Source organism: Arvicanthis niloticus, chromosome 13, assembly GCF_011762505.2.
Source record: "Arvicanthis niloticus isolate mArvNil1 chromosome 13, mArvNil1.pat.X, whole genome shotgun sequence".
Classification (NCBI taxonomy): Eukaryota; Metazoa; Chordata; class Mammalia; order Rodentia; family Muridae; genus Arvicanthis; species Arvicanthis niloticus.
In genome coordinates, this window is record NC_047670.1 from 25,892,350 (window position 1) to 25,904,493 (window position 12,144).

At 33.1% G+C, this 12,144-nt stretch overlaps 1 protein-coding gene across 1 annotated transcript in view; it reads right to left on the reverse strand.

The window, feature by feature from the left end:
- Positions 1 to 12,144, reverse strand: part of Csmd3 (CUB and Sushi multiple domains 3) — a 942,208-nt gene that overhangs the window by 261,376 nt on the left and 668,688 nt on the right. Inside the window, 2 exon segments of the mRNA XM_076912208.1 lie at positions 7,064 to 7,251; positions 10,644 to 10,782. Of these exon segments, the coding sequence (XP_076768323.1) occupies positions 7,064 to 7,251; positions 10,644 to 10,782 (327 nt within the window).

Consider the following 12,144-nt stretch of genomic DNA (forward strand, 5'->3'; position numbering starts at 1 on the left):
TTCTAGTTCAGTGAATTAATCTTTTCCTAAGTTCAGGCACAAGCATGCACAAACATCCATACATTCACAAAAGTTCTTTCTCATGTTCACATTGGAATAGCCTCACAAAACAAGGTATGTTTTGTCCCTGGGTTCCACATCTGCGAAGTCAACTTACCAGGAATTTCTTTAAAAGCAACACTTCAGTTTTCTACATACTGAACATTGCACTGGCAAAACAACAACAACAAAACCCCAGCAATTCAATTTTACAAAGAACAGTAAACTAACTTTCTACACAAATAAAGTATTGTCAGTAACTGTTCAAATGTCTTACACATCATAGGTCCTAAGTGTCTATCTGTTTGAGCATGGTTCACTTTAGATACCATGGTGTAGTATGTACTTAGTACTAAAATACTTGTATCTGTATTGATTGTTATCGATATTTCTATTATTCATCTCTGAAAAATATAGACTCACAGCTATGTCTAATTTTATTAGGCTAAGTATAAATAATATAAAATGATAGAATGTGTGTGTGTGGGGGGGTATGCATGGATTGTGAACAAAACACTGTTTTTACAAGGGATACTAGTATTATTAAAGGTTGATGGTATTTCCAGAAAGTCTTGAAGACAGCTACTGAGAGATGTTCTAGAATAAGCATTTAGTTTGAGTATAAACTATTCTAAAAATACTGGTTTTAGAAGAGATCCAGTACGGTGATTATTAAAATAGTTCAACAAAAAATGGACCTTCATGTATTCAGAGGTTAATTTTCTCATTTTGTAAGAGTAATTTTTTTCATTTTGCATATTCACAGTGAATAAGGCAGAAAACAACAATGCAATTTTAAAAGAAAGAGTAACCTAACCTTTCTCAAGTTGAAGTTACTCTGTGGAGAAAGGAAAGTTTGAATTAATATTTCAAAATATTAATCTACTTTATCTTACTTTTGCTAACATTCTTCTCTACAAAGTATACAGAACCTTGCTGATTTTTTTTTTTTTTTTACTTTTAATAACAAGGCAGTCAAACTAAAATGCAAATATCTTGGCTTTTCTCAAGAAGCATATTGACATATTTATACTATTGTTTTTGCAGTTTTTTATTGCTAGGTTCAATGTGAATGAAATCATTTATCTTATGATTTTTATACATTTCTAAAAACCTTGGTAAACAGTTTTAAAAATAAGACTGTCCTTGTTTACTACCGTGTGTGTCATAACATTTATATCTAGAAAAATTGGTAATACCTGATGCATGTTATGGACCAAAAAATCTTAGAATTATTTTTATGAATACTATATTATGTTTGTTTTATTGTGATGAACAAATCAAAGACATAAAGTTTTCCTTTTATTTTCCAAGTAAATATATTAGGTGATAAAAATGTTTTCTAAGCTTCTTCTGTGATATTTTAATTTACCTTTATAGAATATACACTAGGTGAGAAGTAAGCATGAATTTGCATTTAGCTAAGATAAGGTAAGTAGGCTTCATCTCATGGAGAATTGCAAGGCTATATGAAAAATGGTTTCATAATAGGACTGTGAGGAAGAGATGCTTAGTTTTTCAGAGTAACTATGCTACAGTCAATTAGCATAGCTGCCCTGAGCATTTCTATGAGACACTATTCCTGTATTTTTCATTCTGTGGCTTTTGGGCAATGTTTCTTAAATTAGAACCCACAGTAGAACCTAGATCTAGGTATAAAGTAACGACACTTCTTCCTTAGTTAGTTCTCTCATCTTTCCTATCCTTCCTCCTTGCCTTCTTTGTAGACATATGCATAAATTGTTCACCTTGCATATATATATATAATATATATAATATATATGAAAATATATATAAATATATATAAGTTAAAAAATATATATACAAAAGTTAAATATATATATATATATATATATATATATATATATTCAAAAGTTAAATTCCCCTGTGCAACACAAAGAAGAGCAATACATTTCTAGAGTTGCTTATATCCCCAAAATGTTACTATAATGCTTTCTTAATCATCAAATGTGAAAGTAAACAAACAACTAAACAAAAATAGTTTTACAGTGATCAAAATCTATCAAGTGACAAAGAAATCATTGCATAGTTCCTTTGTACATGGACAACTGTAGGCTATAAGCATATGAGTGTGAATAAGATAGACAGGATTTTGGTTCTTAAGATTCCATTCACTTAGTATATGTGGAAGTATTCAGTAGGAAGATTCCTCCTATAGGAAGGAAGGAGGTATACCTTTCAAATAATACCCCAGGGTAACACTCCTCAATGGATAAGAAACAGGACTATTGAGATGGAGTGGAATCACATTTTTGCTCAGTCAAATAACTTTAGGCAATTTACTTCAATTTTTTTCCAAAAAAAATATTAGTCATAGAAGAAAATGATTTTAATGCATATTTCTTCAAAATAAACCTGAATATACAAGGTCTTTTCTAAAATTTATGTCTTTATTCGCATTGCCCCAAATCAAGAGTAAGCTTTGCATATATAGTTTTGAATTAGGTCATTTAAAATTATCATTTAGAATACAAGATTGGTGTTGAGAATTGCTGATATTTAATAAGTTCCAAAACAGAAAATTAAACAAGCAAAGAAATAGAAATTAAATGAAAACAGAACAAAAAGAAACAGAAATAACTCTGTTTATGTGGATAGACCAAAATACTACAAAAATATATCAATAAAAGGTTTAAATAAATTGAAATATATAAAGAAATTATTAACTGTCATCATGCCTTCATTTTTAAGAAACCAGAAAAATCTAATAATAAAGACATTGCTTATTACCTGTTAAGTCTATGACATTTTAATTAAAGTGAGAAAAAACTTATAGACAAAATTATAAACCATTACTGAAAGACGTTAATGAAAACATGAGTAAATGAGAGACTGGTTGCATTAATAGATGAGAAGATTAAATGTCATACATCAATTTATTCCCAAATGATTTATTAGTTCAACATGGTGGCAATCAAATGCAATGTGTAGTAGAAGCTTAATTCTAAAAATAAATTCAAGATTCAAAATGTTGTGACAGGTATCAAGGAAAAAATTAAAAAATAAAAAACTAAACTAAACTAAATTGTTCTGGTTAAGTGCTTTTTATAAGCTCACTGCCTTGGGCTTAGTTAACTGTTGAGGGAGCTATTGTTGAAATTTCAGGAGCTGTAACAAAGCAGGTAAAAGGAGTAAGGGAGACACAAGCCCTGGAGGATTGTGACTGTATCTCACACTGAGTTCCTTTGTTTCTTTTGCTTCTAATCTACCATGAGGTAAACAACTCAAAGTCGGCAGTAAAGGAGATGGCCCTGCCTAATGACTGACTGTTCAGTAGCTAGGGAAGTAGGGCCAGAAAACTCTGGAACCATGATCCAAAATAAACCTAGATGAGGCACTCTCTGGATGGCTTTTATTTTAGTCTCTGCTCCACTCTTTGTTCCTGCATTTCCTTTTGACAGGAAGAATTCTGTATTAATTCTGTATTAATATTTTTGAGCTGAGTGGGTAGCATCATCCCTCAACGTGGGCCATGCCTATTCACTGGATATGGTCTTTACAAGTTCTATCTACTCTTTTATGGGTACTCTGAATAATGTCTTCCTTGTTTGGTTCTGGGAACCTCTTGGGTCCCTGGCATCTGGAACTTTCTAGTGGCTACTTCCAGTTCCCTCACTGTTACACACCTCCTTTCAAATTTCTGACCCTTGGTACTTCTCCCCCATTTCTTCCCCTATCTGAACCAGACCCCCCTTTTCCCTCTCCTCTTCTCTCCCTCTCAGGTCCCTCTCTCCCTCTACTTCCCAGTATTATTTTTTCCCCTTCTGAGTAGGACTGAAGCATTCACACTTTGTTGTGGTCTTCAAGAAGGGTACTTTAAAGGAAGATATCAAAGGTATAAATTATGAAAAAAATGAAAATTAAATATAATATAATTTTTTAGATACTTGTACAACATAGGAATACAGAGATAAAGTAGTATGCTCCATTTTAACCAAATGTGGAATTCAAGTATAAAATGTAACATAAATGACATAGGTATCATATGAACTTCCATAACATAAAACATTTCCTATAAGTAAAATAAACAAATTACAAATTTTGTGATTGTAGCAATGCACAAACCAACAAGAAGCTGTCAATGTGCAAAATAGAGAGATAGATTCAACTTAATATGCCTTAGGGAAAATTAATAAAATGCCAATGACCTAATAACTATGAGGTTAACAATGTTAAAATTCATAAAGTAACTGATTTTTCAAATCTCTTAAATTTCTCAAATTCTAACTCTCTAAAGTTTAGTGTGAGTGGGAAAAACCTCTCGGTAATTTTTTAAAAAACTGGCAATATGCTACTAATTTGTAGCATTTTATAGTCTTTGACTCAATAGTCCTACTAGCATAAACCCAAACATCTCAATAAGATTCTTACATATATAGTCATGAAGACCCATAAAAGAATTTCTTTCTACATGATTCCTTGGCAGCAGTAAAATCTAGAATAATCTATCAGAAATGAAACAGAAATTAACTATAAGATAGTTATATTCAGGAGTACAATAAATTATACATATGTATGTATATGTGTAAATGTATTTGTATATGTAAATATATTCAGGTGTGTGTGTGTGTGTGTGTGTGTGTGTGTGTGTGTGTGGGTAATAGTTAAACACTTAGAAGAACGAAGACAACCAGCAATACATGAATGATGAAAATGAAACGGTTGTATGTATAAACCAAATGAAGTATAGAGAGTATAGTAGATGCTTTAGTTACTGTTCTATTGCAGTGAAGATACACGATGACAGAGTCAACTCTTATTAAGGAAACATTTAATTGGGGGCTTGCTTACAATTTAGTCCATTATCTTTATGGCAGGAAGCATGATACAAGTGGGGCAATACTCATGGTGCTTGAGTAGTACTTGAGAGCTGCATCCCGGTTAATCATCAGGGCAAGAAAGGGAAGGAGAGACTGGGCCTAGAATGGATGTTTAAAGTCTCCAGGCTTACCCTTAGTGAAACCCTGTCTTTGACAAGGCTACACCTACTACAACAAGCTCACACATCTTAGTCCTTCTGACTAAGTATTTAAATATACGAGCTTATAGGGATGAGTTTTATTAAAGTCACCACATTCAGGGAGTATCAAAATATGGATAAGCATTTTTAAAAAGAAAAAGTTAAGCACCAAATCCAGGTTTAGGAGGACATAAGCTTTAAAATTACCAGGCTGAAAAGGAGGTCATGAATCTGAAGGAGAGCAGTGGGTCATAGGACACGGGATGATTAAGAGGATGGAAGGAATGAGAATAAAGACATGATATAATCTGAAAAAAAAATCACAAAGCAAGGATATCTGAAAGCTATCCGAAGCATTGACTATAATTTTACTCCCAGATATTTAGCAGAGTTCTAGCAGAGGGTATGGAGACCATCCTCTCACTAGAGACAGTCATATGGTGTTCAAGACCAGCTCTTATAAGTACCATTGACTGTGTAGTGCACAGCTGTATTTTTAGCCAATTTATGAAAAAAAATTGCCATATTCACGGTCAGATCAACTAACACTTGCAGAGAACTCCAATAGAGTTTTAACTCCACATACTCATTGCCTGTGCAAGTAGCCAGTTCACTCCTCTATGGACAGGCCACTTGGTACCTAGCCCTGTGGATGATGCCACACAGAAGACTCAAGGTTTCAAATGAAGTCGCATTTTAACCATGCTTATGTTTAGGGTTTATTACTGGCCTTGGAATCTTTGTATGCATTCCCAAATGATAACAAATATGTTTTTGTTTTATTTGTTGACCTGGGAACATTCCTTTTCCCTACTTACAGGTCCAACAGAATTCAAAGAGGTTTCTTATATCATATGATTTCTTATATCATAAGTTGTAAACAGAAGAACCCCAAGTCCGATAGCAAATAGAAAAAAAAAATCACATTGTTTCTGTGATATTTGACTTTTAAAAACAAAAATAAGGGATTATTTTTGTAAAGAAATATGCCACTATATCAACTCTATTCACTGGGTAGATGCTTTAAAACAACTTTCTTGATTTTATTATTAAAATTAATTTGGGTCTAGGTTGCTGGCTCAGTGACCTATGAACACTTTTTACGGAAATACAAGTATGCATTCTTAAGACATTGGTAAAAGGCCACAAGACAAATTAGAACGCCAATAGTGAGTGTAGAGCATGGAAATAGATTATTGAGGATGAGTGGAAATTAGTCTAGCCAATCATGGGAGTTCCAGGCTTAGAGATAGGCCCTATCACATGAGAGTAAGGTAGAAAGCAATACAGCAGCAAACAGTGTGTTCTCCTCTAGTTTCACTGCCCAATCACACATGTGCATGCACCACTGCACACATAATTAAGCACATGTGCACATATACAAAATCTACAAAAATAAAGCACACAAGGAGACAGATTTATATACTACATGATACATATTTATATAAAAATATCACATGGTAAGCCAAAAATGAATACAATTTGTCTCTTATGGATTAATTTGAGCTTAAAACAAGATGTAATAAATCATTATTATAAAATAGTCTGTGATTCAGAAGACAAATTTTATAAAATATCCATGGACATTTTAAAGCAACTATAAAGATTATTTTTCAGAGACATAGCTATCTCTACATTTTTCCCAACTCTCTTATTAGCAACATATTTAAAATATTAAGTATTTTTGAAATAGAATCCTACTCTTTGTTCACTTTTGCAAAAGCGATCTCTAAAATAAAGTACTTTAATAAAACCTAAGTCTCCTCAGTGAAGTAGCTTTATCTTTCAATATTCTGTGGCCTTAGCTTGCTACCACAATATACTAATTAGTAATCTGTTTGCCACTTACATATCTTCGAGACAGTAATTAGAGAAACGCTAATTTCCTTCTCACTGATGGGAAACCACATTGAGAGCTCTTTTGTGAGATTAAGCTCTACGCAGCACATACAACTAAAGCTAACAACATCCAGTGCAAAATTATTATCCTGTAAGCGTAATTCCAATTTAATCAAGATGCTGAGACTGAATGTGCACACTTACCTTTATACTCTAAATGAAATCCAGTGTAACTGACAGATCCGTCGCTCCGAAAAGCCAAGTGCATGGTATTTGAGCTGCTTTCTATTCTTTCTGGTAACTTGCTGTCTTGAAAACTTCCAATCAATGGACTGTTACTGTCTGGGCCATCGTATATATAGAGGAAGTCATAGTTTGGTTCTATGCTAAAACTAGAAGAGAAAAAGGAGGGGTTTTACTAAAAGGGTATTTACCAAAGCAGTTGTAGAGCTAAAGAATAATCAATCTTGACAAACAAGTCTGATATAGAAGTTTATCTGCCAAAACCAAACCAAACCAAACCAAACCAAACCAAACCAAACCAAACCAAACCAAACCAAACCAAACCAAACCAAACCAAACCAAACCAAACCAAACCAAACCACGTACTGGACATGACTAGCCAATAAGTAGTATCAAAGAGAAAGTTGTCATGATATTTAGATTCCTCATGTTGACAGTATATGTAAGAGGAACCCCAGATTAATGTGATAGTTGGAGAAATGGCATGGCCTTAGGAATAAACTATATATTTGAGCTTTACTTCTTCACTTTCTAACTTACATATTATTTTGTAAGATGCTTTACATTAGTAAAGTGAAATATATATATGTATATATGTATGTATGTATATATATATATATGCTTTTAATTTACCATGTATTTTATATAATAAAGGCATAACTCTTTTCATTGCAAGTCGTAAAAGCACAGCATTTTAAACTATACTAGGTATCAGAATAAATCAAACAAAACATGTAAATGCTGTTTTTAAATTGCGCAGTAAAATACTTCACTCTATATTAGGCATCTGTTGATGAAAAATTTATATGTATATTTTTCTATTAGAATAATGCAAAGGAATAATATTTATAGATTTTTAAAATTTAGATAGTGGTACAATGACTTTTACACTGTAGATGATTCAAATTCACATTCTAGGTATGAAAACATCTTGCACAGTAAACTTTCACATCAAAAAGCATGAATATTATTTCATAATGATTGTGGTTTACCTATATTTAGAAACTAGATAATCCATTTCCATATTGTTAGTACTGTTTATATATTTTTAGAAATTCAGAACTTATGAAAGAAAAATATGAACTTGCTTAGGCCATTAAGAAAAGTCAATTCCTGATAGCAAGTGAAATCAGGTTAGTTTGTTAATGTTAAGATGACATCAAGGAAACATTGCTGTAACTTCCTGATATCTGTATTTACTTAAGATACTTCAAATAAACAATATAAAAATGCCAATTTTCTGTGACTTTTCTACTCTTAATGGTTTCTAGTACTAGTCAGTTTATTTGTGCATAAATAGTCAGGAAGAAAGATGGCATGAAGGATAAATTACTAGACTTTTCCTATACAAGGGGCATGAGAAAATTAAACAAAACAAAACAAAACAAAAACTTACCAAACATTATTTTGTTAAGTTAAGAAGCTTGCTAAATTCAACTAGTTAGTCTCAAATCCTGTCAATGGGTCAGAGGCCTGAATTTTGGTAACTAGTAATATTTAATAGCAGCTCTCAGGGTAGGCCCGATTTCACTTGCTTTGGACTACAGCATTCTGAATTTCCTCTTTTACTGAGAAAATTTGATTTTTACCACCTCCTTGCTCATCTCACTGTCAGAGGCGCTACAGAAACAAGTGCTTTGCCAAGGACACAGCAATGGGTTCTTGTGTTTGGAATACTGAAAACAGCAGTTTCAAAGGTGAATACCAGATATTTCATTGAATTCCTACCTTAGCCTTGTGTGAATATTTAAAGTATTGAAAAATAAAGTGAAAAAAATTCTTTAGGAAAATTTAGGATCTTATTTGTAATGTCTCCTTTCACACTTTTTTCTTTTTCTTTTTAAAAATAGGATATTTTCTTTATTTACATTTCAAACGGTTTCCCCTTTCTCAGTTTTCCCCTCCCTGGGAACCCCCTGTTCCCTCCTCCCTCCCCCTGCTTCTATGAGGGTACTCTCCCACCCACCCACTCCCACCTCCCTGCTCTAGCATTCCTCTACACTGGGGTATGGAGCCTTCATAGGACCAAGGGCCTCTCCTCCCATTGATGCTTGACAAGGCCATCCTCTACTACATACCAACACTGAGAAGATGGTACGCTTATAGAATTACGGTATTTTTTATAAAATTTGATCATACTAATCCTGTAGTTTTTATTTTGCCAGTGAATATGCTGAAACTCTTAAAAGTCAAAATTCTCCTTAATGTCACATCATAAATGACAGAATTGGAAATTAAATTTCTGTCCTATACTTCCTGCAGTATAGGCTTTTATTCCCAATTTATTAGCTAATTTAATTTATAAGAAGCAAAGCCATGATCTTGATAATTTCTAGTGTCTTAAAATGCAATTTCTTCAATAGCAAAAAATGGGAATACTAATCTTATTTACCAAGGAAGTCCCTGCAATAATGTAGTGAAATAACCAACAATCTCATTCTCATTATCTCGGCATCAACAAATATCATTTATTTAATTGATGTGAATTATATGAATTAAAAATATAGCATTCATACTAACAAATATGAGTAATAAAAGTGGCAAGTCCACATTTTGCTAATTTTTATAATTTTAAATTACCTGTTTTTCAACTTGGCTACCATATATTAGAAAATATTTTATATTTTATGTTTGAGCTTAATATTTTACACATATACCAAGCCTCTTTAAAGTACTGGAGATAAAAATAATTGTTATGGTACTTAGAATAAACTTACTAGTTACAGCAATACTTATAAACATGAAGAAAACTTCCCATCTGGAAGGACTCTGGCATTGTAAACAGTGCAAACATATACCTTGTCCTCCCACTGCCCCCGTAAAATCTTTAGCTGTGTCCAGCCTGCTTTGAAGTACTGGGGACTGAATCCGTAGTTGTGTCTATCTAGGTTGGCAGCTCTGTCTCTGGCCTAAACTCCCAGCTCCTGTATCCCCCAATGTTAAATCAAAAGACATCATATTATGTGATAAAATATTGGCTTCGCATAAGAAAAACAAGTCTTTCTTTCTTTGTTTCTTTCTTTCTTTCTTTGTTTCTTTCTTTCTTTCTTTGTTTCTTTCTTTCTTTCTTTCTTTCTTTCTTTCATAAAAAACAGAAAAAAAATAACCTTAAACGAAACAGAAAAGTGTTTGATTTCTCAAATCAGTACTACTTCCATGGCAGAAAGAACGTTTCGTTGCAGAAAATATGAGACCAAAAACATTTAATCACTGACTGCTTAATCTTACAGTGTAAGAAAAGCAGCTGCTTTTTTTTGAAACCAGTAGTATTAAGTACAGAGAGAAATTAAAAATGATTGGGATCAAAATTTGTCATCCAATAGACCTCAGGATCATTCCCACCTGGATATCTGGTGAGGATACTCACCTCCTCACTCCTGCCCTGCAGAACTACTGGTCTCTCAACCAGCACTTTAAATCATCCACTGTAAAGTATTCGTGTTGGTATTACTTTTTAAAAGAAATAAAATCTTACCTAGTACAAATGCCAGAGCAAACTAACCAGAAAAGATTTTATACACGGAGAAGTTTTGGAACTCACCTGATAAAGGCCAAGGAGATAACATAGTCCGCATTCACACTGATGGTCCAGTCACAGTCTCTGCTGTGTGGGTACGGATGAGGGAAGTTTGGCGAAAGGATAAAGCCTGAAGATCCTGTTAAATTGCCTCCACAAGGTGCTTTAATTTAAACAAGCAAACAAAATACCTTAAGAGATTAATAAAATCCATTAGCTGTCAATATTTGTGAAAATATTTCTTTGAGGGTATGTGAGACATTGCACACACTTGATTTTAACAGCACAGGATGCTGGGATGCTCGGATGCTGCATGTCTTTAAGGAATCCATTAAAATATTTAACACAGATCACACATAAACACGTACAAGCACATACACACAGATACAGAGACACATACACACACACACACACAAACATGGATAATTTATTTTACTGGCATCTAACATAGCCTAAAAAAAGGATTAAAAAGTCATTTGTGCCAAGTAAACTGAAAAATATCAGGGGAGGGATTAAAAAATGGTTTCCCCTAGGAAAGAAACCTGAAAGTTACTTAAAAAAAAAAAGGAAGCAAATTAAAACGAAATCTTTAACAATAAATGTCTTCAAACCCAGTATGAGGAAGGCTTGGCTTACACAGCAATAACCTTTCTCATAAAAGACATAATGGTGATCAATGAATTGGATTCCAGTGTTCAGCATATTTGCACAGCTTTCCTTATATCATTTTTCTCATATTTATAGAAGAGGCTTTAAAAATAATTGAGTAAAAATAACTGATGATCTAAAAACTGAGTTTGCTTTTCATGCACCTTACTATGACTCTGATTTTTCCTAAAATCTAGTTCCTTTATTGATAAAAGTAGGTTATTACAGAAGATGCTCTAAACACAGTTTCCTATAATTTGTCAATGGACAGGCACAAATAGTTTTCATTTAGATTCAGGGGTCTTTTTTTTTTTAAGAAATATGATTATATTCAAAAAGTAACATGTGTCCTTGGTAGTAGGAAAGGAGAATGGAGAGGAACACAGCACGGTACGAGGACTCTCATGTTTCTTATGATTCCATCTACACAATCAGCATTCTTGTCTGACTTTTAAAATTGATGTTTTCCCAGATAATGTTTATAATTCACTCAAAAGGTGAATAGATTATTTTGACAACAAAAGTTGAGTTTGGAGGAAAAGGAAATTCCTAACTAGCTAGGCAAGAGTCAATAGAATTGAGTAATTTATAAAATCCATCCTTGTGTATAGATTGAGACTTTAACTCCTAGATAGTTAGGACATCTATACTTTCAGTCATAACCAAACCACACTGCTTACTTATTACTCCTTGCATCTTTTTTTCTACCATTTGGGTACATGGTAGTAAGTGATTAAACAGAATATATCAAACTCAAGTGTCTGCCGAATCTGGGAATAGAGTGTCCCCTGTGAAAGGACAAATCCTCAGCCTGACCTGTATCCTCCTCTCTACTCTAGAACCTTTATTTACTTCATAGTCTCCCCTAAATCTAATT